This window comes from Alosa alosa, chromosome 15 (genome assembly GCF_017589495.1).
Source record: "Alosa alosa isolate M-15738 ecotype Scorff River chromosome 15, AALO_Geno_1.1, whole genome shotgun sequence".
Taxonomy (NCBI): Eukaryota; Metazoa; Chordata; class Actinopteri; order Clupeiformes; family Clupeidae; genus Alosa; species Alosa alosa.
In genome coordinates, this window is record NC_063203.1 from 18,100,089 (window position 1) to 18,125,630 (window position 25,542).

General features: G+C 45.1%; 1 protein-coding gene across 1 annotated transcript; it reads left to right on the forward strand.

Moving 5' to 3' along the window:
* The first annotated feature begins 2,539 nt into the window (after nt 1–2,539).
* Nucleotides 2,540–24,834, forward strand: kcnj5 (potassium inwardly rectifying channel subfamily J member 5). The gene is made up of 4 exons (XM_048264977.1): nt 2,540–2,802; nt 10,490–10,572; nt 12,757–13,630; nt 22,617–24,834. Exons 2-4 carry the CDS (start codon nt 10,510–10,512, stop codon nt 23,003–23,005), a joined length of 1,326 nt encoding a protein of 441 aa, XP_048120934.1. The 5' UTR covers nt 2,540–2,802; nt 10,490–10,509; the 3' UTR covers nt 23,006–24,834.
* Nucleotides 24,835–25,542: the final 708 nt, after the last annotated feature.

The following is a 25,542-nucleotide window of genomic DNA, read 5'->3' on the forward strand; positions in this document are numbered from 1 at the left end:
GTTTCTGGGTGTGTGTAACATTTCTGTTCATTGAGGCGTCATGTGCCTGGACAGGAGGATCAATCAGAACTAATGAACCCTGCACAAAGTCAAAGAGAGTGAGGGGGGGTGAGGGAGAAGGACGGGGGGTCACAGACTAGTAAGCTACTGACCCTCTGTGCCATATTTCATAGTGTTGCGATCTCACAGAGTGGTTGTATCTTTGGCTCTTTGCCGTCTGTTATGGACACTGGCACAAGTAAAGGCTGACTAGACACCAACACATCAGGAAAAACATACTGGGCATAAATCATAAGCACACTGACCCTCAACAAAACAGAGACACAAACAGACAATTCATCAGAACATTATAATGGAATATGGATGCTTTGAATTTACATTAATGACTTTACATTAATTTGAATAGAGACATTAATGTTTCACTCTCCTATTCCTGCTGCTTTATGAAATAATCTAATTAGAGTATATTTGAATAGATTCATATGTATGGTACATCTATCAATCAATATATTGGAATCTATCATTGACGTATTTATGGCCAAAAAGTCCCACAGAATTAACTTGCTTCAAAAGACACCGGTAAATTGCATTAATGAAAAGCTTTGTCTCAGTAAAGGCACTTTGCTTACCCAGCCATAGCTAGATGTACAGTAAGTAATGTTATAGACCTTAAAGCCTAAGTAAAATAAAAGTACTTCTGCATTTTTTTCCCCACTGTGCTCAAATTAATTATTCAAAACTCCAGGTCAAAGTTGGTCCCTGATGAACAATTAATCTGTGAAGTGTGTGTGCGTGTGTGTAAGTGTTCGTGTGCAAGTGTTCGTGTGCATTTGTGTCATTCTTTCCATATTCCCAGTGGTCCCTCATCTAATTTGAATGGTTGGTTTATTGATACAGTGAACCATTCATAATGTAAGTAACATGGCCATTGATTTTGTGAAGGTGATAGACCTGATGGATGCAGATGAGATGATACCCTCACTGTGTTCTGGACATGCCCACTCACACACTGCAACACTCCACTCCCCAGTACAGCATTGTAAGTAGAGTTTGCTGTAAAAATGAGCCCTTAAACAGATTCATTCCCACATTTTCATCCCCATCCCAACAAAGCAGTGTGGATAAACAGCCATAAAGATGCCTTGGGTGAGATCAATATTCGTGCCTTGGACCCTGATTACAAACTAGGAGGGACTGTGACTGTGCTTCACATGACATTCACGCACACATACACACACACACACAGACACACACACACACACACACACACACACACACTCACACACACACATACTCACACACACATACACACACACACACCACCTCCACTCATCTTATTAGGCACGTTGTCTGATTCGGTCTCTCTGACACTCTCTCTCTCTCTCTCTCTCAATCCAGTGATGCTCACTTGGACAGAAAATCTCAACTCGCCCTGCATGAGCGGAGTGCGATGCTGCTCGGTAACAAAAGGCGCTGCAGAGCCATAAATCTCCGGCTGATTTCCATGTGAAAAGCCTGTGAAGACGGGGAGATGCGCAAAGTGCCCGTCTGCATACCTAGCCTTCCTGCTTAACCCAGCCTGGCATGCTCCTCGCAGCTCTGGAGGAGAGCGCTCAGCTCTCTTGACCTTGCTGTGGAGAGAGAACGAGAAACACACACACACACACACTCTCTCTCTCTCTCGCACACACACTCACTCTCACACACACACACACTCACTCTCTCTCTCTCTCACACACACACACACACACACACACACACACACATACACTAGGAATAAAAAACAATAGTGTTGTGCATTGCTCCTCCTCTTCATGTTTACTTTCTTGCAGCTCACCATCCTGACATCGCTTCCTCTCTCTCTCTCCATCTCTCTGTCTTTACGATTATCTCTTCTCTCTCTCCCTCTCCTCTCTCGCTCCCACTGTCTTTCTCTTTCCCTCTCTCACTCTTTTCTGCTGTCTCTCCTTCTCTCTCTCAGCCCTAGGGCCTTTGCTCAGCTGCAGTATTAGAGCAATTGATTATCCAGCATACCTCTCCGTGGCTTGTAGCTGTACTTTTCTCTCCCCCTGCACATTCCTCAGTGCTTTTGCCCACAGAAGGGCCATGTGGCACTCACTCTCTCCCTGTCTTTATCTTTCTCTCTCTCTTTCTCTTTCACACACACACACTCACTCACTCACTCACACATACACAGAAGAGAGAGAGAGAGAGAGAGAGACATAAAACCACACACATAACCACAAGGTCACGAACAAATTATCTCTCAATTAACTCTTCATCTCTTGTGCTCCTTTTCACATCACACTCCATCTCGTTGTCAGTTTCTCTCTCTCTCTCTTCCTCTCTATTTCACACATACACACATACACAAGCACACACACACACACATACACAAGCACACACACACACACATACACAAGCACACACACACACAAAGGACAAATCCTCAGAGACAAGACCTCTGGAAGAGAGGGAGAAGTGTAAGAGGGGATGGTTGGGGGAGGAAGCTCTTAGCCTTCTGCATACACACACACACACACACACACCACACACACACACACTCCCTCTCTCCTGCTCTCTCTCTCTCCCTCCCTCTCTCACCCACCCACTCACTCACACACACACACACACACACGCACGCATGCAGAAGCGAGGAGGTAGAGCGGGGAGGCAGGACGGATCCTGAACAAAGCCGGAGAGACCGTGCTGGAGTACACACAGGGACACACACGTGCACACGCCGTAGCTCTTGAGATGCCTCGACGAGTGCCTGCCAGCTACTTCTGTGGCCAACTGAAGGTAAGGACGAGCATGCGGTGGAGAGCAAGGAACGGGAGACGGGAGAGAGTGCGAATGAGTGAGCGAGAGAAAGAGAGCGAGAGAGAGGTGGAGAGATGCTACATTGCGAGGGGAGCTATACCCCTCTTCTCATGTCCCATGCTGCAGCATCCTTATTGTCTGCCATCTCTTTTCTGATCACCATTCATTACACTGTAGCATCCTCCCCCCCCCCCTTCACTCGTGTCCTTACACTCTTCAGATCAGGCATTTTTTATTGTGCATGGCTTGTAAAATGCAGAGAGTGTGCGGTGCTGGAGGAGAAGTGCGCTGGAATACGCGAGCATCTGATTGCTGCTGGGATACGGTAGAGAGATCTCTGTCCCATCCGAGATTGCGAGCATCTGTGTCTAATTAGCAAATGTCATTGAGGTGACGGGCGCTCAATCTTGTTTATGTACAGACACAGCAGTCATGGGTGACCTGCTGAAACGGAGATATCCTATGTGTCTTGTAGCTGCTTGTCTTGTGCATGTGTGTGTGTGTGTTTGTGTGTGTGTGCTTAAAGCGAATGTCAGTGATGCTTTAGGTCTCCCCGTGCATTACAGGAGTTTTTTTTACGAGCGTGTTATTGCCAGCTTGGATTTAATTAGCATAGAAACACACAGCCCAGTGGGTGGATGTGCATGCGTATATGTGTGTGTATTGGGAGAAAGAAAATGTTTAGTGTAAGTGTCTTGTTTTTCATGCTTTTATGTACGCTAAAGACAGACAGAGAGAAAAAAGTGTGAGAGGGCAAGAGAGAGAGAGAGAGAGAGAGAGATAAGCACATTGGACTAGTTGTGCGGTCTTGCTTATAGCATCCTTCCTTAAGTAGCAGAAAAGGAGGGCGAGAAAAAGTGCAACTGAACGGTTTACATCGACCCCCCTTCACCAGAGTTCCCCCCACCCTCACACTCACCCACCTACTAGGCACGGTTGGAAATGAAGCTGCTCTGCCCAAGGGCAGAGGCTCTGAAGCCCTGCGCTCAGTCACTCGCTGCTGTGGCACAGCCACGCACGCCGCCTCACATTCAGACATTCTGACTGAAAGTTGCGTAACGGCGAACCAGACTATGCAGCTTCAGCTCAGGCAGGACCCACCATGGGAACAGTGCACAAGCAGCAACAGTGACGCACGTACTGTATGCGCGATGTATATAAGTGCCACGTGGTGTTTCATGCAGCTTTTTATGCATTTTCATGCGTTACCCAGGAGACATCCTGAGGTACAGATTGACAGGACTTTGCTGGGGTTCTGCCGAGTTGGTGGAAAAGATGTGTGACAAACCAACAAGAGAATGTGGAAAAAATGACAATGTACCGATTGTGTGTTTATTTCTTTTTATTTTATTTATGTGCAATCTAAAAAATTTCCCAAGGCACCAGCGCACTTAGCTTTTTCGCATGTGATTTTTTAAGGGCCTTGATGTGAGTTCAGCCCATGACGTGTACTGTAAACATAACGGAGAGACTGAACGGCTAAAGCACAGCAGAGACTCACCAGTCTTGAACAGGATGAAATTGCCCTTCGGTGTGATGACCTCTGACCTTTTAATACATTGGGGTGTCGCTGCTATCGGTTGCAGAGCCAGTCATTTTCTTCATCTACCTCATCCGGTTCCCCTTGCAGGCGTATAGGCTAGTTTCTTTTTTTTTTGCGGACTGGATTTAAAAAGCAGTTCAAATTATATTAGTGTTTGAATTATTAATTGCAAGCATTTATTTAGCTGTGAAAGCATCTCAAGGGTGTGTATAAAACATACTTAAAATGCAGCCCTGGCTTCTATTGCAGCAAAAGCATTTGTTTCAAAGGCCAAAGAAAGTGTAAAACAGTTCCTAGTGAGTGAGAGAGAGAGATCTTCCATTGCGAACTCTGACTGATCTTTGATGCAGTGCTCTCCTTTGTGGATATTTCATTTCGCCTCTGGGGTTTAGAAAGAAAGAAAGGGAAAGAGAGGGGATGGAGGGAGAAAGAGAGAGAGAGAGAGAAGGGCTAAAACAATGCTGTGTGTGCATGGTCCATTTCCTTAACGTGGGGTGGTCTTTGCTGAGGCCCTCTGTGGAACATCAGTTTAGTGGCCTGGAGTAAGACAACATAAAACCCACCAGCAGAGCAAATAGGAAACTCAATTATTTCAGCTCCCGTTGTAAACAGTCCAATCTCTTTTTGTGCATAAAAAGTATCGTCGTGGACTGTGTTCGCGCAATTTAAAAGTGACAACCTGCACATTTATGCATGTGATTTAGGGGCGAGTGCAACAGAGGAGTGCTGGGTTTATCTTCTAGCACTGTTAGCCGGGAGGGGAGAAGGGAGGGAGAAAGGGACAGTGGGAGAGAGAGAGAGTGAGAGACTGAGAGAGAGAGAGAGAGAGAGAGAGACTGAGAGGAGGAATATTTCATACTGCTCTCTGTCATACATAAACGTAATGCATGGAAGATAAAAAAAGCGGACGCCACCACCGCTGTGTCCTGTAAAAAAAGTGTGTGTCGTAAAACACCAGAGGATTCTCCTATACCACAACTAGCACCATACACACACCCACACACACACGCACGCACAGCATGCATCCTTCTCTGTTGCTCACACACAGACAAATACGCACACGAGTACACACGCACACATACATCCACCCTTCTGAATCCGCTAGCCCTCCAACACCTCCCCCCTCGGCCCCCCTGGCTCATGTTGTGTCAGGCACTCGTCTGCCTGCTGACACGGCGGCTCTGAGGAGTAGGGACAGAGGAACTTGTTGGCCGGGCTAATTGGTCATTATCGGCATGGCTGAGCCATTATCCTTTTGCCGTGGCTCCGGGCAGTGCGGTGGGTAGGAATGGCTGCCGAGTAGATGTAGGAGCTGGGTGCCCATTCCTTCAGACCTTTTCTGTGCCTTATTGTGACACATGGTGGTGGAGGGTGCAGAGAGCAGGGTGCAGTGGGTCACGCACAACCTCAGCCTGGCCACACCGAAAGGTCACAACAGCAAGCCGCTTGATGGATCAATAGATGTCATGCATTGTGCCAGATCCACAGAAATTCTGAGAATAGCAGGAAAGGGATGATGACGAGGATGTTTAAGGTGTCATTGGTCAATGGTGTATTGCTCGAATGCATCGTACACAATTTGTGTCCGTAATAATCAACAAATAGGGGAAATCTGTGGAAAACCACAACACAGTAACACACCCCGCTGTTGTCTTACACTGTTCCACTCTGTTGAAATTGCAAGTGTTTAAAACATATTTTCCTTTTCATCTGACATTGGGGCCTGGATTGCTGTGCTTAAATTCCACACCTTTCTAATCAATACCCCTACGCTTTTAACGGATAGGTCAAGCTTGCAGATAGGCACAATGGATTTCAGATAGCTATGGATATTTGATTGCGTATTAAGTCACAAGCAGCCATTTGTCCTTCTGTGTTACGGTTCCCTGTCGGGACTGTGTCACCCCTGCCGTCCATCCCTCCTGTGAGTCTGACACGTCTCCAAGCACAACCCCTCTCCCCTCAGCCACGCCAGGGAGTCAGTGATAACGAGCTGCCGAGCACTCCGATAGAGCGGGGAAGGAGTGTTGCAGCACTTGGTTTTACTTTAAAACCACTCATGCAGACACACACACACATACACGCATACACATACACAAACATACACACTGCACAAACATATACGCACATACATACAAATACCCAGCAAACACTCACACACAAACACACGCACATTCTCAGACATACACACACACACAAACAGACTCTCAGCACAGTCTCACAGACACCGACGCCCACAGACACACGCACACAAATATCCAGCAACGACTCACACACAAACACACACACATTCTTAGATACACACTTGCATAGATCATTTTGCACATACACAAATAGCTATCAACCACTCATTCCTGAACACCACTCACACAAATACACAGATACTGTGCACATTACACACTCACATGCACTCATTCACGAAGACCGTGAAACACACACACACACACACACACACAGGTCATACTGGAGGAGGATGCCTTGTGGGGTGGTTGGCAGCTGGTTTACCATGGCTCTCCCATCCATTCTCACTCATCACAGAAGGGGCATAGCTTTCAAAGCCCAGCCTCTTGGCGCCGGGGTGCGAGCTAGGAAGATTGGAGTGGTGGCTGGGGTGGGATGGGTGGAGGAGTGCAGTCTCAACTTGCGGAGGCTATTCTTGGCTCGGAGCAGGCTGTATTTTTTTAGGTGGAGGTTGACTGGGGGGTTGTGAGGTGGGAGTGTGGGTGGGAGTGAGAGGAGTGGGAGGACATTGTCATTTCATTAGGCTAAATGTCCTCGGTTTGGACAGGGACATCTGGCACCAGGCGGAGCCAACAGGGAGAACGGGATCCATGGAAGGTGATGGGGAGTCTTGGGATCACACACGTGCGCACGCTTGCACACACATGCAATCCACACATGTACATAGGAATACACACAACACACACACACACACACCTCTGACACACACACAAACAAGAAAAGAGTTCTCTGGGCTCCTAGCCAAGATGGTTACCATTGGCCCCAGGGATCCAGTAAGCGGCTTGGCCCGGCCGACCTCCAAGTGTCACAACAGAGCGACGGGAGGGACCGAGCTGTCTCCCGTACACATCCATCTCTCCTCCCAGTATGACGAGAGGAAAAACTGGTGGCAAATTCCAAATACTGATGCCTCTTAATGGCCAAAGGGAGTGTGTGTGTGTGTGTGTGTGTGTGTGTGTAATATCCTCCCTCTACCTGCGACGTACCCTCTTCCGTCAAACTCTGACTTGTGCATTTTATTTCGATGACTCCTCAAAATTGCTTTTTCTCCACACTCCTCCTGCAAGGTCTGTGCTAAAGGATGAATGACTAGCTGCAAACATTACATCTTAATGGTAAACTACGAATAACTGCTGTGTTGGCTGTTCACGGGATTTATGAATTGCTTCCAGTGATCCAGACAGAGAGTTCAAGATGGAGAAGGAGATCAGAGGCATGCATGTATGGTGTATGGGACCGCGGAACAATGTGTCCCGACCTGGCCTTCACTGTGATGCTTTATTATTCCCTGTGACTGATTAAAAAGTGAAAGGTCAGCTGGCAAATGATCCCTGCTGTCTTAATGTAAGGAGTTCTTTGTCATAGCATAATGATTTAGGTAGTAATCTGCGAGAGCTGTTGGACTGTGGCCCTCTCAAGGCAGTTTAAGCCATCCCCGACAGTGTTATTGAAACGCTAATTAGTATTGATACACGAACACACTTGGCATGGCCCGCGGCAAGTTCTCACCTTTCACAAACACAGAGAATGCTGACGTCGACGAAATATGTGCGAGCACATCTAGCCCTAAACACACACACACACACACACACACACACACATGCCATCAAAGACCCCATTACAAACACATAATCAGGGTCACCTGAGAGATCGCCTTTTAACGGTAGCTACAGGCAAACAGCCATTTCCTCTCTCTCGCCCTCTCTCTCTCTCGTCACCCTGGGTTTTGCTCTCCAGGCTTGCTTTTGGATATGTGAAGCCCTGTTTGTGCTCGCCTGGCTGGTTCATGCCCACAGCACTCCCAATGGGCCAGGATCGAGCCCTGCCGCCTGCCGCCCCCAGTCAACCCCCACCCCCACTTGTCCTGAAACCCGACTCAACCACAAACACCCTGTCAGCCTAAAAGCTGCCCGATAAAAACACATGCTTCCCTCTCAGGACGACGAGATAAGCGGTTGGCACTGGAGTTAACGCCGCACAAAGAGTCCGCCAACCCACCCTCCCCCACTCCAGCTTTCCCCACTTGCACAGAGCTGTCGGCTCTCTCTAAGTGCAGCTATCGGAGACGTTAAAGGGTTGCGGGGTCACCCGCGCGTCATCAGCATGATTTATACATGAGACCCTCCGCGCCCCGAGCGCTCGCTTCAAGAGCGGAGAGTGGCGCGCGGCTCCTAATGTATTCAAAGGCCTATGGTTTTTCCAGATTTTATTGGCCCAGCGCTCTGCTGTGTGTGCCTTCGGAAGCGGATGCTTGTCACGTCGTCGCCTTGCCCTTTGCAGGAGACCCATCAATGTCAACACACTATTCCTGGGTGGACGCTGTGCGCGATATGTCTCCTCGGCATCGCGGGCCCTCTTTGCATTTCCTGTGGCCCTGCTTGCCGTCTGTGTATTCTGACTGCGGGTGTTACAAATGGATGAGATGTTAAAAGGGGGAAGGTGTGTTTATGTGTGTGTGTGTGTGTGGGGGGGGTGCGTGTTGTTGCCATCACCACGTCCGGCAATCAGTTTAATTTGTGCGGGGTTAGATGTGTTTCCATACCGTTACCATTGATTTGATTTCCGGCCAGATCAATGTCTCAATTTGGAGCCTTGCTGCATGACAACAAAAGTAGATTTCTTGATAAGCAGCATTAGTATAGTGTCTATGGTCTCTTAATGATTGTTGTAAACAAAGGGCCTATCAGCATACATATCCAGCATCCATATTAGTGGCCAACCATCGAAAATGACAGATAGGAAATGGCCAAACAAACAACGTTTGCATGGCTGGAGCCTTTTGTATTCATGTCCATGAATAACATTTTGTCAGGTTTCTTTGAGAACGCAGGTGCACAGTAGGGGAAAAACGAATTGAAAATTGAATTTCTGAATAATATATCCTGTCACAGCATCATAAAGTTAAACCTAAGAGTAATCAAATTAGACTGGAACAAACAGTCCATTTGCTACCAAGGAGAGGTAGACTGAAAATGCCCCAGTCAGTATGAAATGCAACATCTGAGATACAATGTGGAGTGACATGTTTTTTTTGTTTTGTTTTTCATCAAAACGCTCCAGAAAAAAGTAAAATAAATAAAATGATATAAAAAGGCTTCAATCTTCAGTGTATTTTGAGAAGAAGAAGGAAGAGAGGGAAAAAAATAAACATTCAGAAGGTGAACATATCCGCCGACAATTCACAGATAAAACGCCATCACTGTTCCTCCTCATCTCCTCTCCTGTCAGAGCGCCCTGCTGTCGAGCGTGTCGGTAAACGTGGAGCTTATGCTAGGTTGGCACTGATGTGCCGCCGTCTCCTCTGGGACAGGCATGCAGTGGCCAGGCACAGCTGAGGCTGCTTGTTTTTAGAAGTACGCGGTGTTAACAAACAGTTCCTGCGCAGTTGGACAGACGCGTCCCAATTGGCAAGTCTGCTCAAAAACCAACAGATTAGTATGCTGATGTTCTCAACGTGGAAGTGTAAAAGGTGTATGGAGCATGTTGTATCTTGCCAGGGCATGATATTAGTGTTGTACCAAATTTGCTAATCATTGTCTGTCATTGACTGTCTCCTCCCACTCCCTGTTTGCCAATTTATGCATCTCCCTGGGTCGATTTGAATTTTCAGGCCCATTTCACATGATAAATATGCATTTCCAATTGAGATGGATATAAACAGTTAATGAACTATCGACCGAGCTGATATTTTGAAAACGTTTGTATTTCATCACTGTGTGATTGGAGATAATGGATTGAGCGTGAACTGTCAGTATTGAATCCTTGGAATGAGGAACGTGTGCTCGATTCTATCCTAATCTAAGTGGTGTCAAACTTCTCACTGATGATTCGTTGATTTCTATTTCTGTCTCTCTCTCTCTCTCTCTCTCTCATGCCACACAGGCACACTGCCGCAGCTGAGGATGGCAGGGGATTCTCGAGTCCACATGGACCACGACATGGAGATAGGAGTGACACCCAACGAGGTCAGAACTGAACCCCAGCTTCCTTTTATCAGGCAATCCCCCCTTCGATACAAACATCACCAACACAATTACAGAGCTCTTCCTTACTAACCACACAAGAAACCAGAGTAATTGTGTTCACAGTGGGGACTGCATTGTGCAATCAATACACCTCCCACTTTCTGTAAATACTGCTCAGGTAGATATATCAAGGGAGAAACACAACCTGTTTAGCAGATTTAGCAGAAGGGAGGACCACACATCTATCCAGATAATGTAATTATGAAGTCAAGAGTTTTAATTATCAAGTCAGCCTCTTTCTCCCAAAAGGACATTCTATTTCAATCAAATGATGTTGGTTCTTTTCAGACACTAAAAGGGGTTGTGAGGGTCGTGAACTCTTTGTGAGTTTTCTATAACCGAGTATCTCTGGACATATGTTCATCTAGAGAGAGGTGTATGTAATTAAACTGCAAACAAAGCCTTAATGTCAATAAGTGAACCACAGGTCAATCAATTGATTTTACTTTTCACATTTACCACTGTCTTTTAGTACACCAATTCATCACAGTCAAAATACTCATTAGTACTTCAGAACCTAGCGATCAATTCTGCAATCAATAAACTGATCAACATATTGGAATATAGTGTATGTACAAAACACAAGGCAACATATTATGTCAGTGTTATTGAGACCCTAAAACACTTTTAGTCCAAGCCACTCAGACCAGAATGCACGACATCAGAATGCACCTCTTTGGTGTTGGACCTCTGACCTTCATATTCCAATAGGTCTTCAGAAAAATATTTGAGTTGTATAATAATACGTTGTATAATAAGAAATGATGTTAGCCACATAGTTCTTTAGTGTTTTATCATGCAGTATTCTAGGAAACACCCTCTAATAACTATCCTTTGTCAGAAATCTGTCTATGTGCATTGCCACTTGATTTATGTATCATTGTAGACAATTGATTGCTTTCTCACTTTCAGAGGTTTCTGTACAAGAAGGCTAACAGCATTAGTACTGGAAGGAAAAATGCAGACTGTGTTTGAGCTTTTATGGAGCCATAGATTCATGTGGATCTCTGTTATTTACTGAGCTGTAGCCCCAGTGAACAAATAGGTCTCAGGTGTATGCCCGGCCCAAGGGGATTGGAGGATACAGGTGTACGATTCACACTTTTTAAGAGGCTACCTGCACTCAGGCAGGGGCGCTCCTCGCAACACAATACAGTGTTTCAATTAGCAGTTTAGCACGCTGTCTTCAGCACGGGCACCAAATGTCAGGGTGTCCTTGGGCTGTGTGGAGGGCATGGCGATCGGGGACGGGTCCAGAGCCATCCTGTCTGAGCCTGCCTGTGTGTCACACACACGGGCATGAATGGGTGGGAATGGGGGGGGTGGGGGTGAGTTAGGAGGAGCTTACCAGCAGATGTGGAGTCACATCTCTTGACTGGACTCAAGCCAGCCTGTGGAATAGGAGCCCCCAACGTCCTTGCATCACCTCTGCCACACGCACGCACACATACACATACACACACACACACACACACACACACGTACAGGGGAAACGAAAGGCACTGCGACAGTGTTAGCCCCACTGCTCTACTAGCCATCAAGCCCTCTCTGAGTTATTGTGGCAGATCTAAGGAAACTTTAAATTCCCCTTGCGCTAGCAGTGTTGCAGGAGGCCCACTGCATAGCTAATGGGATATAGCATACGGGTGGTCAATGAAGGGTGCAATTGGAAAGAGTCAGGAAGGGAGGCAGATTGCAAAAAGTTATTAAAACATGCTAAGGAAATCTACTGTCACAGGTGACATGCAATGTAATGATTGCACATTAGAGTCAATGTCTTTCAGATTGGAGATCTCTATGTGTAACTGCAAGGTATATCTCGCAAAAAATAACATGCTGCTGACATGCAATGGAATGATTGCACATTAGAGTCAATGTCTTTCAGATTGGAGATCTCTATGTGTAACTGCAAGGTATATCTCGCAAAAAATAACATGCTGCTGACATGCAATGGAATGATTGCACATTAGAGTCAATGTCTTTCAGATTGGAGATCTCTATGTGTAACTGCAAGGTATATCTTGCAAAAAATAACATGCTGCTGTAAGACATTTGGCAGCTCTTTCAGTCTCCTTTAAGTCGTGTTCCATTTTTTTAATTCCCCACCTCCTGCTTTATCTGCAGGTGAAGAAGCTTCCCAAGCACCTGCGGGAGGCACAGATCCCCACCGACCGCACACACTTGATCACCGACCCGGCCAAGAGAGTGCGGCAGCGCTACGTGCAGAAGGATGGCAAGTGCAACGTGCACCACGGCAACGTGAAGGAGACCTACCGCTACCTGAGCGATCTGTTCACCACACTGGTGGACCTGCGCTGGCGCCTGAGTTTCTTCATCTTCACACTGGTCTACGTGGTCAATTGGCTGTTCTTTGGCTTCCTGTGGTGGCTGATCGCGCTTGTGCGCGGCGACCTGTGGCATTCTGACGAGGAGGGCTGGACCCCCTGCGTTGAGAACCTCAACAGCTTTGTCTCGGCGTTCCTCTTCTCCATCGAGACAGAGACGACTATCGGCTATGGCTTCCGCGTCATCACCGAGAAGTGCCCTGAGGGCATTGTCCTGCTCTGCGTCCAGGCCATCCTGGGCTCCATCGTCAATGCTATGATGGTGGGCTGCATGTTTGTCAAGATCTCACAGCCCAAGAACCGCGCAGAGACGCTCATGTTCTCGCACAAGGCCGTCATCTCCGTGCGCGACAACAAGCTGTGTCTGATGTTTCGTGTGGGCGATCTCCGCAACTCGCATATCGTGGAGGCGTCGATCCGCGCCAAGCTCATCCGCTCGCAGCAGACCAAGGAGGGCGAGTTCATACCCCTCAACCAGACCGATATCAACATCGGCTTTGACACGGGCGATGACCGTCTCTTTCTGGTGTCGCCACTCATCATCTCCCATGAGATCAACGAGAAGAGCCCCTTTTGGGAGATGTCGAGGGCACAAATCGAGAAAGAGGAGTTTGAAATTGTGGTCATTCTGGAGGGTATGGTGGAGGCCACAGGTAAGCTTACACTCACTGGCACACCATTTAAGTTTCCAAGTAGTGGTTGCAGATCAATTTCACAGACGAGAGGTAAAGTTAGGGAGAGGATTATAAAACCCACAAACCCCTTCAACAGCAAGCCAGTATGCAGGGTAAACAGTTTTTAATTCCGGTTTTGTTTTTGCCCGTATTGCTGTAGGCCTGTTATTTAGGCTATAGCAATTTACAAATTACCTTGCCATGTCTTTCGCTTGCTCATGACAAATTCTTCAGGTCATCAAATCCGTTTGAAAAATTTCAACGATTATTACTTGACAAAAATAACGTTTTCTCAGTGCAACTGGGCCTGCTAGCCTACTACTATTGGTGAGTAGGAATTCTCATTGAAACTGCACGATCCTGCATCCAGCTGTCGTATTGGTTAAGTTCAGTTTTCGAGTTGGTCTTCCGTTCTTTTTTAGATTTTTTTTTTTTAGAAATTGTTTTCTTTCTTTGTAGGTGGTGTTCAAATCTCAACTTCCTAACTTATTATATATAATATAATAATATATAATAAGTAGATATTGAAGTATTTCCCCCTTCATCGTTTAGCTCTCATGCACCAGAGCTATGTGTGAACTAGCTTTAGCAGCAGGCTACACAAACAAAATTCATTCTGATTGGTTATGTTTTAATGTCTAGGGCAGCAAAACGATAACAAAATTAAAAAAAATTCTTTGAATAAATACATAGAGAATCAAATACTGAATTGCATTTTAATGCCATTACATATAAAATTTTTTCTCTCTAAATTTCGAGGAGGCATTGCCTCCCTTGCCTCCTCTAAGGAGCTGCCGCTGCATTGAATTTCTGTAAAAACACTGCAAAATAATGTCAAATCAAAAGTGAAAAAGTGTAGGGTCACCGAATGTAGGTTCACAACTTCAGGCAGTATGTGTGATTAAGTGCTGTCAGTCCGGTTGAGTATGTGCTCTTTGGTGTTGTGGTCAGGGTGCAGGTCTTGTCTGGACCTGGGTATGAGACCAGGTGAGAAGACTTCTCTCTCCCCTCGCTACAGTATGTGATCCAAGAAGTATCTAACAAGGAGAGTTTCAGCCGTTCTCAGAGCCTCGGGGTGGGAGGGTGGGGGGGGGTCTATTTCAGCACTAAATCTGAGTGAAGCAATCCCACTGATTGACAGGGCTGGCCAGGGTTTTAGAATGGCTTTTGTTGTGGATTTGCTTTTCACCTTGACAAGGAGTTACTCGCTTGTCTACAGATCCACGACAAGCGTAACGGCTGATCCGACGGCTGATTCATTTTAATGTAGGCTGACTAATTATTTCAAGCATGGCTTTTTGTTGTGGATTTTCTCACCTAACAACATAATGCGTAACCGGCCGCCCGACTGATCCAACATGACCGGGGTAGATAGCCTACTCAAGCAGCTCCATGAGTGTGCAGTTCGGACTGTCTGCACGACCTAATTGCCTTTTAATATGCTTTAATATCTATACACCAAATCTAATTATGTCTAGGCTACATACAGAACATTGAATGTTATTTCAGAAGTGAAAGAATGGCTTTTGTTGTGGAATTGCTTTTCACCTTGAGAAGGAGCTAGCCTACTAGCTCGTCTACAGATCCATCATGACAACGTAGCTGGCTGATTCGACTGACTTGTACTCAACGTAGCCTAACCGGCCGGCTGATCCGACTAACCCGGATTGCTACTCAGCAGCTCCAAGTCCCATGGTCTGCGAGTCTGCAATGTTTCCGGCTCTGCAGGAAGTTAACCAGTTATCTCGGACTGCCTGCTCACTCAGTCGCTTGAGTTGATTTGTGGAGTTGTGGTTGCCTACAAAATTGTTACATTTTTGGCAGCTACGATGGCTAGGGCTAGGACTATAGGCTAGCTAATGTTGTAAGAGGTTTGTGTGTGGCGCTGTTTATCGTTTTAGATTGAATTGTAGTAGTACTCAACTGATCCGAGTTAATTATACTAGAGACTCGCGACTCATGGGTTAATTTAAAGATATGGGTGAAAGATCCGAGTGAATCACAACTCAAACAGACTTAACCTCTTGTAGTGTTTGGGAGCTACGAAGACTTTGAATAGTGAGCTGAATTGTGTTCATGAGCTAGGAAGCTATTTCCACTGCATTAATATTTAGCTGCTTGCAGAATATTGAATAGGAAACCTGCCTACATCTTGATGTGAGCAGGAAATAATCCCACGTTTAGTGCCCTTACATCTCTTTAGTAATTGCTTATGCATTCTCTACCTGATACGCTTCCTTTGGTATGCTGGATCATTCAAGTAAATATGTGCAATTCAAATAGTTTGTTAGGCTTTTGTCCAAGGACTGCTTTATGCAGCTCTAATCTAAACATGAGGCATTATACAGGCTGGCTTATTACTGTATTCTGCAGCCGTGGTAGACTTGAAGAGAATATGAATGCTGGGCCAAAAATGTAAAAATAAACGGACGCCATAATATTATTCAGCAGGGGATGATTGCTTTCATCCTGTTTTTGAACGTGCTAATCACAGTCAAGCCATTTGATCTGGCACTATTTTGCATGTGCCAGACCATTCTTGCATTCATTTGTTTGTTTTTTGTTGTTGTTTTTTGTTTTGTTTTTTGTTTGTTTGTTTTTTGCCTGATGGCTGCTTATGTTGTCATGATTGTCATTTCTTTGGTCTGGGAAGATGCCTCTGAGACACAGTAGCAGGTGACTCCAGAATGGAGCCCAGTCTGGTTCTGGTTCTGGGTCTCAATCTGCAGCACAAAAAAAGTTTTTGATTGAGCTGGGAGCTCGGCCAGCACTCTAGTGGGCCTGGAAGTTGGGATTACACAACACTGGGACATGTGTCTTCAGGCTGTTGTGATGTCTTCGGGGTGGTGTGTTTGCCACAAAAACATTACCAAACAAACAGCAGAGCTTTTCATCGTTTCCTTCTGTATTCACCCATTATCACCAAAAGCAAGAACACCAATCTTTTCAGCCTGTGGAGCAGATAGAAGCTTGAACAAAATGAGCGCTTGACCATTTGTCTTTATTGCCTGCGCTAATGTCCAATTGTCTATTACCAGTGATTGAGAACTTAAATATATAAGAAATACATTTGTGGCACAGTAAGAAAAGTGAAGCTACAACATCATTTGTGGTGTAAAAAGTGAGACTAGTAAAAAGTCAGAATCACTTATCATCTGTTGTAAGTGAAGATGTTGATGGATGTCCTTACCACATCTCTCTGTGTGTACAGTCTTGTTTCATTGCCTGCCGCCACAGACAGTACTGTAGCATTGACACGAGCATCAGTGCCACTTCCAGCACACACACTGCATTCTACACAGTTTCTTACATGCTCATGTAACTTGGGGGTACATTTCTAATTCAGTCTGGTTTGCACCCAGCCACACAATCTAACATGAGCCTCCCCCCACAGTCTAGAAAACAGGCGATCCTTGCTGTTCAGCGCGGCTATTCTCCACATGTGGGTACCATAGCTCAAATGCAACTCTGCAATACGGCACCATACTAGTGCCGAAGGCATTGGAAATAGAGCAACACCAGAGGAACCAGCGAACAAAGCCACGGACAGGCGCACGGGCAAAAAGCAGACAAGGGGGCGGGCGATGGGGGACAGGGGAAGGGGAGGAAGGTTTTAAAATGTGGAGATTGGGGACAGGGGTAGGGGAGGAAAGGTTTTAAAATGTGGAGAGCCAGGACATTGGTTCATAACATTCTTCAAGTGTCTAGCACACCCCCAGTTACTCCTGCAACATTGATAGCAGGGTGAGATTTTAATCCACCCTGTCACGCTCAGGTGTGGCTCCCTCAGGTTCTGTTAGCTGAAGAGCTTTCCTGGCTGCCACTCTCATTGCTGCACCAGCTCCTCCAGCCTCTCTTGTACTCAAGTCTGGAATTTTTTTTCCTCCAGCAACCTTTGCATCTGACTACCAGCAAAGAGAAGAAGAAGAACCTCCTCCACCATTTCTTTGAGCAATGCTGGGACTGATAATACCCAACCATCTGATCCGGCAGATTCACGCCTTTCATGTGTTTTTGGTAGTCAGAATGGCATCCTGACACTGCAACCTTGGTTTGCACTCATGTTTCTTGGCCCTTTCTGAGTGGCATAATGACAATTACACAGCAGCATGACAGCCTCAGTGTCCTGCCAAACGCAGAGAGTGAGGTCATCCTTTGCGACAACTTTGACTTCATATTTGCCCAACAACATTTACGTGCTCAGCGTTTTCGGAGTCCCTTTCTGTTAGGACAAACAGTGCTGCAGGCATCCAGTCCATGTCCCTTTTGTGTCCAGTTAAAACTCCACACTGCAGACGAAATCCATGAAATAGGGCAGATTAGACTCTGTGAGGTCATGATGAGCCAGACCTTTCTGGCGTGTGCTCTTACGCCCCGTTGTGGAGGTGGACGTTTGTGACATGGCCAGTGACCAGCTCTTTCTGCCATGACACCACATTTTGTTGATTTAGGAGGAGGAGGAGGGGGGGCGGTGTACTGAAGCAAGTCTTCCCTTGAATTTCACCATGCTCTTATCTGGTGTCACAAAGCCCTTCCCACTGTAGAGAGACTGAAATTGACTAGTGAGTTGAGGCGAAAAAACATCCGTAGCTTGTCAGAGTGGTCCACACCATGGGCTTGGTTATTTTGTAGGTGGAAATAGCTGAAAAGGAAAATGGGTAAGTACTGCTGAATGGAATCTTGTTCCTGCTTTGTTCCATATACATTTTTTCAGAAACTTTTTTTTGTGACTGGCATGCGATGATACTCACTCTCATGGTGAGGGTTATTAGTACCCAGTTTTCCACAAAATTGTAGAATTGCTCCTCCTCATCACAACACGTGACACATCCACTGAGCTTTCGGTTAGTGGATGAGTAGTCCGATTATACTATAATCTTGGTCTAAAATTGATTCTTCTAATTAATTGCTCATCCTCAATGCAACGACTTTGCTTCACATCAGTGGCATACCCCTCTCACAAGTCATCAACCATCATCACTGTCTGAAGCGTTTTTGCGAACCACAGAGGCTAGAAAATGTATTTCTCATAATGCATTTACCTTCCAGACCTGTATTCAACAATTCATCTGTCACAGAACATTAAAACCATGCCACCATCTAAAACTCACTCTTGTCTCATCTAGCAGTAAAGGGAGACACATGCAAATGATGCACCCAGTCATAATTAGTTAAGTGGCGTTTGGCCATACTATTGGAAATCAATGGGTGGGGGAAATATGCACGACTCCTGCTAATGTCATTGATTCCATGCATCTTGTGTAAATTACCAACAAGGACTCCACTGGTCACGTCAAGGGATTCATACGCCAGGCTGGTGAGCAATTTGCCAGGATTAAGCCATTAATGATGCAACTACAACTGGTGTCAATTTGAAAATTCTGCTCCTGCGAAGCAGTGATGACTTAGTACCGATGTTCGGTGGTAAGCTAATAACCTCAAGCCGTAATAAGGTCACACACCCTACGGACATTGATTTTTTTTCTTTTTTTTTCTCGCCTGGCTCTCGTGCATTTTGATTTGACAGTTTTGTCTGTTGGTTAAAAATGGATGAGAGAGGCTTGCCACTCCATTATGCTTACTGGATGTTGAGGGAAAGCATCTTTTACAAGTCCATGTAATCACTGTGCTAACAGCTTATGTGCCCACGAAGAGAGTGGTATTAAATTCAGATTGATGGAGGGGCCGTAGAAAGTCTGACAGCCAGCCTGCAGTGTGAGTAATACCATACAAGGCAATACGCAGATGACAATTCCACACTGCACTGAATCACTGCAAAGGCTAACTAACAATTTGATCTCGAGAGGTTTACAGTTATTTGATTGTGCAAAGGGAAATGTCATTAGTAGTAGAAGCCTACTATATGAAAGAGATTCTGATTGTTAATTTAATTTAATTGCAGCCGAGAGTCAGATGCAGAATTCAAATGCACATCCAGGAAAAAGACTAAAGGTGGGCCTTGTTTATAAAATGTGGCATTAGTCAATACTGAAAGTCCCATTCACACTCGACCTGTGGACGATTTTATGAGAAAAGACATTACAGTCAGTCTCTTATACAGCATAATCTTGGATCTGGTCTTGATTTCTTAGGATAAACAATAAAATGTCTGGACTGATGCCATTAACTAATCCGTATTGATAAGAGCCCACAGAAGAAATGCAGCTTTGGCTAATTCTAGTCCTTTAAAGTCTCATCAAGTTTCCAAGCATGGTTGAGAGGAGTCAGCTGTCACAGATTCCAGCATCCCTCAGATTAACACCTCATTGAATGCGACTGCTGTGTTTTGTACTTTGAACAAAGCGCTCTTTGGAACGGCTCTCTGGCTAAGTTTATCTGAAAAGTTGACAAATCACCTTTCTGTGTCAGCATCCTGTTCCGTCTCTGATTTGCATATAAATTTAAAATTAAAATGGCAGGCACTTTCTCCTCTCATCCACCCCCTCGTGAGAGGCTCATTCCACCTGGAGAGAAAGTGGTGGTGGTCTGGGTGGGAGCATGTCTCCCAGCAGAGAGGCTCCTGGGGATCGGTGTCACCACTACTTTCCACAAATAGCTAGAGGAACCTCGGCCCCCCGAGTGCTGCCTCCTGTTTATAAGGACAAAAGCACCCGGCACCCAGTACAGATGCTTAACTAGCTTACAGGGTAAAGTAGGCTCCATACATGCAATTACATACACACACACACACACACACACACACAGACTACTGTATTGCACATAGACACGTACAGTGCACACACATACATAGAGACACACAATGAGAATCACACTCACACAGACACACACCCACACACACACACACACTCTACACATACTTATGAGCACACTCAGTCAGAGACACACACGTACAGTACACACACACACACACACACACACACATACATATGCGCACACCCACACACTGAATAGACATGCTGTAATTTACAGGGAAAATAAAATGTTAAGTAGGGACCCGTATAGCCCCATCACACTCCTACACACAGTTCTTCACTTCTGCCGGCTGCTATCAGAAGCACCTGAGCCTGCCTGCGAGGGAAGACCTGTTTCCAGCATTTTAATTTCAAACTCAGTGGTCTTCCTGCAAGCTCGGAAAAAAAAACACTCTCTTTTGAAATTTTTACTGCTGTGGAATTTCATGAGCAGGTTCTTGACTGCACAATTCAGAAGCCCTGCAGAGTATATTTTATCGTCACTGGGTCTGCTCAAACTGCAGTGTGTGTGTGTGATGTAGTTATCTTTTGTTTAATCAAAACTCGGTTGTGTGTGCGTGCGTGCGTGTGTGTGTGTGTGCGTGAGTGAGTGCGTGTGTGTGCATGTGTGTGTGTGTGTGCATGCGTACGTGTGTGTGCATGCGCGTGCGTGTGTGTGTGCGTAGTTGGGTTGTGGGAGGTTTGTGGCTTTAGAGTGAGAGTGGGCTCAGTGAGGCATTACGCTGCACAACACTGAGGGTGCTGATGTCGCTTTTGTTTCAAAGACGCAGAGCAAACTCGATGTTCAGCCATGCTGCTTATTTCGCCAGCTTTCAAAATTCTCAGAATTGGGACTGAAAACAGGACACTGTCGCGATTTGTTGTTGTGTAAATGTTGAGGGTTTGCGTGTGACCTTGGATGTGATATCCACAGTAGGTCAGGCTTTCTCATTCCTTGAGTGCTCCGACTCTCAATGATATCAGGGTGTAAAGCATAATGAAGCGTGAGCACATTGACATTCAGAATTTGTAAACGTTGCCATGCGGCCATGACATTACCATGAATATGTAAGGTCTTCGCTGGATTAAACACAAACAAACAAACAAACCAAAAAACAATACATGTGTTTACATACATAAAATGGCAGTTAAGAGTACACCTAATTGTATAAAACACATGATTTTTTTAATATTTCATGTAGGGTCTTGAGATGTTGTCCAGGGAACGTTTCATCCAGTATATTCCTTTTCCAGGCCTGCAATGTGATTTAGTCAACACATAGACATGTGGTGAGAATTACAAATGATGTGGAAACAAAACTGAACTGAGATGTGTTAAGAAAGAGAGACGCTCCCAGGTTTATTACAAGCCGGCTCGGAGGAGAATGTGAAATAAGTTGCCTTGTTCAAGTCACCTCACGATTGCCGTAAGCCACTGCTTTTTATGCTGTTAGTAGGTTCTTTGTCTGCTCCAGTGGAAAAGTTCAGAAACTCCCCGGACATATGCATGCTTAATTGGCAAAAGCTGGGCCGTCGTACATGACAAAAGACTTGATTTGCAAATGGTCGAGGCGTGTCTTTACCAGGCACAATCGTCAGTTAGTGCAAATATGAGGCAGACAGACTGATGAAGTTAGTCACATTTGTATACAGTATGTTCTTACAAATAATTTTTACTACAGACCCATACTGGTATAATCAATACAAACGCTCATACTCTTATAATCAGTACACACACTTGTGAGAGGCTGCTAGTTTAGCTCCTCTCCTACAAATGCCTCAGTCCACAATGGCTTCTGTTCTCCCTGTTTAATTGATTCCATTTTAAATGAGAGGACAATTGTTACTAGGAGACTATTATAGATATTTTCACTATCTCTATGAGGAGCAAATTGCTCTCATCATTCCTTTCCTTTCCATGTTGCTGTAAATCTAATCTCTAATCTTTTTTTAAAAAAATTGAGCCAGTTATAGTATTGACTTTGTTTTGAATCAGTCAGCCTGACAGATCATGAATGTTTCAAAATGCTGAGCTGACGAATTCTCGTTGTTAAGAATCTTAGAGATGGACAGGGGGTTCTTGTAGATGCTGCAATATCATAAAACTGTTGGTGTAGGCGTGTAGCCGGGTAAAGAAACCCCCCAGCATTAATCATTTCTCTCCCCTTACCATCTGTCTCTACCCGTGTGTGTGTGTGTGTGTGTGTGTGTGTGTGTGTGTGTGTGTGTGTGTGTGTGTGTGTGTGTGTGTGTGTGAGACCCCTCCTCCTCAGGGATGACTTGCCAGGCACGTAGCTCCTACTTGGACACGGAGGTGCTGTGGGGCTACCGCTTTACGCCGGTGCTCTCGCTCGAGAAGGGCTTCTACGAGGTGGACTACAACAACTTCCACGACATCTACGAGACCAGCACGCCCTCGTGCAGCGCTAAGGAGCTGGCCGCCCGCCTCAGGGACAGCCAGCTGTTCCCCCAGCTCTCGCTCCTCTCGCCCGACCCCCGACCGCCACACTCCCAGAACCCTGCCTCGGTCCGCGACCCGCTCGTCACCACCGAGGAAGAGGAGACGACGACCGCGACGGAAATGGAGGAGAAGGGCGAGGTGGAGGAGCGAGGGAGTGAGACCAACAATGGCATGGCCGCCACCATGGAGGAGACGGCCTGAGAGCGTCCAGGCCCCAAGTCCAGACAGACTCAGAGACCTTGTGCTACTTGTAGACCGTACAGCAAAAGCTTTGTTCCATCCCATTATGTGGAGATGATCCCGCAATATTCATGCAATACCCGTCTCTAGAATGACTACCTAATGTATATGGAAAGCTACACTGCATTTTAAATGACATCAACACATGCACACACATACAGACATAGGTATTATACTTATTCACATAATCTTACAAAGACAGACATATATACACACAAGTTAGTACAACATACAGACACAGGATAAACACTAACACAGACTTACACACACACACACACTCACACTCACACATAACCACACACACATACACACACACAGTTGCATTCTGTCAGACGATCTTTTCCTACACCAGTCAGCCACCTATATTTTTGACACCCAAAGAGGTGTGCAGGTAGCCATAAATACAAGGCTGAACAGGTCACCATAATAATCCACCAATATCAGCATTGCAGCATACGAATGATGCAGTTGTTCCTCTTCAGAGACTTGTGGTCGTGGTGGCACCCTTGTTTAAGCTTCCATTAGCCCACCCTCGCCTCGCCTCACCCCTATCATCCTTACGTGGCCCTGAGAAAGCGCAGGAAAGGTTTCAGGCTCTTTCGACTCATTAGCTTCGATCAACCCTTCACCACTGCAAAAACGCAAGGCAGTAGAGAGACTGTGCTTTAATGCTGGTGTTAACTGTGGAAGCATATGGCGTTGTGTCATAACTTTTCTCTTCTTTATTTCTGTTTTTCTTTCTTTCATACTTTTTTTTTCTTTCTTTCATCACTGTATGTTTATCCATCACACAACCTTATGCGCCATCTCATGTGGCAGAGCTATGAATTATTCACAACGAGTCCATGCTTATTTTAACCAAATATATGGCAAGTCGATACAGTGTCTCAGTAGATGGTAAACAGAAGCACAACATCCGCCCCTCGCCCATTGTTTAAGAAATACAGGCATCAGGGTTTGTGTCTGGTTGATACTTTTCTGTTCCGCCACACATATCCTGTTTTAAACGGTGCGGTTCAAAGGTGTACATAGAACACATTTTCAAAGGTGTTGCCACATTTTCTTTTCTTTACGAATTTAACACAGGTTTTTATCAGTACAGAATATGCTTTAATTTTTTCTAATTATTATTTATGAATAATTTGAGAAAGGTTTAGAAAATACAGAGCCAGACTCATGACTGAATTATTTATTGATAATTACTTATATTGGTTGATAAGAAGTTTGAATTGACATATAGCTGAATAGGATTTAATGAGACCCAAAGCTGTACCTCCTTTCAAGCAACTGCTTGAGCAGTTGCCTTTGCTTTTGAGAGAGAAGGCATAATCAATGTTAATATGCCATTACTCCCCTGGTCTCAATCAACCCCTTATTCCATCTATTCTTCTTTATTCAGAGATAATGGTTTGTTTTAAATGAGCATGACGCAATTCTGACAGAGAAAATCACGTACAATTTCAATACAGGGTATTTTTTAAGGCATGCTAATTTCAACCAAAAGCTTCAACCTAAATCTTTACTGTGTAGAAATATGCCGATATTTAAGATAGAAAGTCTTTGCAATTATTTATAACCTGTTTTTAATTAAGTCAAAGTTCCATTCATCTATCTGTTAAATGCCAATACAGGCAGCCATTTCTTCCTGTAACACATTTAATTCACTGTGAGAACATGGCACAATATTTATGCCATTTGCATAAATTATGTGATCCATAATATTTAGATAAAACATCTGCCATAACCAGTATGTTATCCGTTTTCTGTGTTGTCATGGAAATAAACTCTGAAATGGCCCCAAAGATTCTATTTTTGGTTTAAATGTTTCAGTTGAATAACACTTGTGTGTGTGGTGTGGTGTGTGTGTGTGTGTGTGTGTGTGTGTGTGTGTGTGTGAGGGGAGAAAGACAAGGAGAGAGAAACGGACTGTACTGACAAAAATACAGTAGTACTGCTTTCATAACTGCTTTTGTTTGGTGCAAGGGCACTTAGTATTGAAACACAAAAAACATGTATTAGCCTACATTTTAAGTTTGACAAGTCATCAAAGAAATAGTTCACATTTTTCAATAACATGATGGAGACCAAATTCTTAACAATCTTAACAAAGATCTAAGCAGTGAGCATTGTACACAAATTCTGAGAAATGCAATGAAAGAACGAGTAAAGTCAAAAACACATTTTTATCTGCAGGCCTTGCACAAGGCAGGCAGGTATGGTATAGGATATTTCTCAAACTGCCTCACCAGAAGGCAGTAAAGGAAGCTTCCCAAAGAAAAGCTTGTTGGAGGATAAATCGGATCTGTGTGTGCGTGTGAAGAAAGGGGCTGATGGAGAGCTACTGAAGGTTAAACCGATCATATCTACCTTACGAAAGAGAAGTATCTACCTTACCACTCCTAAAGATGCTAGACATGCAATTTCCTCACCCTCACCTTTAAATAATGCATACTGATGATGAGCAAAAGAAAACCCAGTGGCCTTTAACAAATACATAG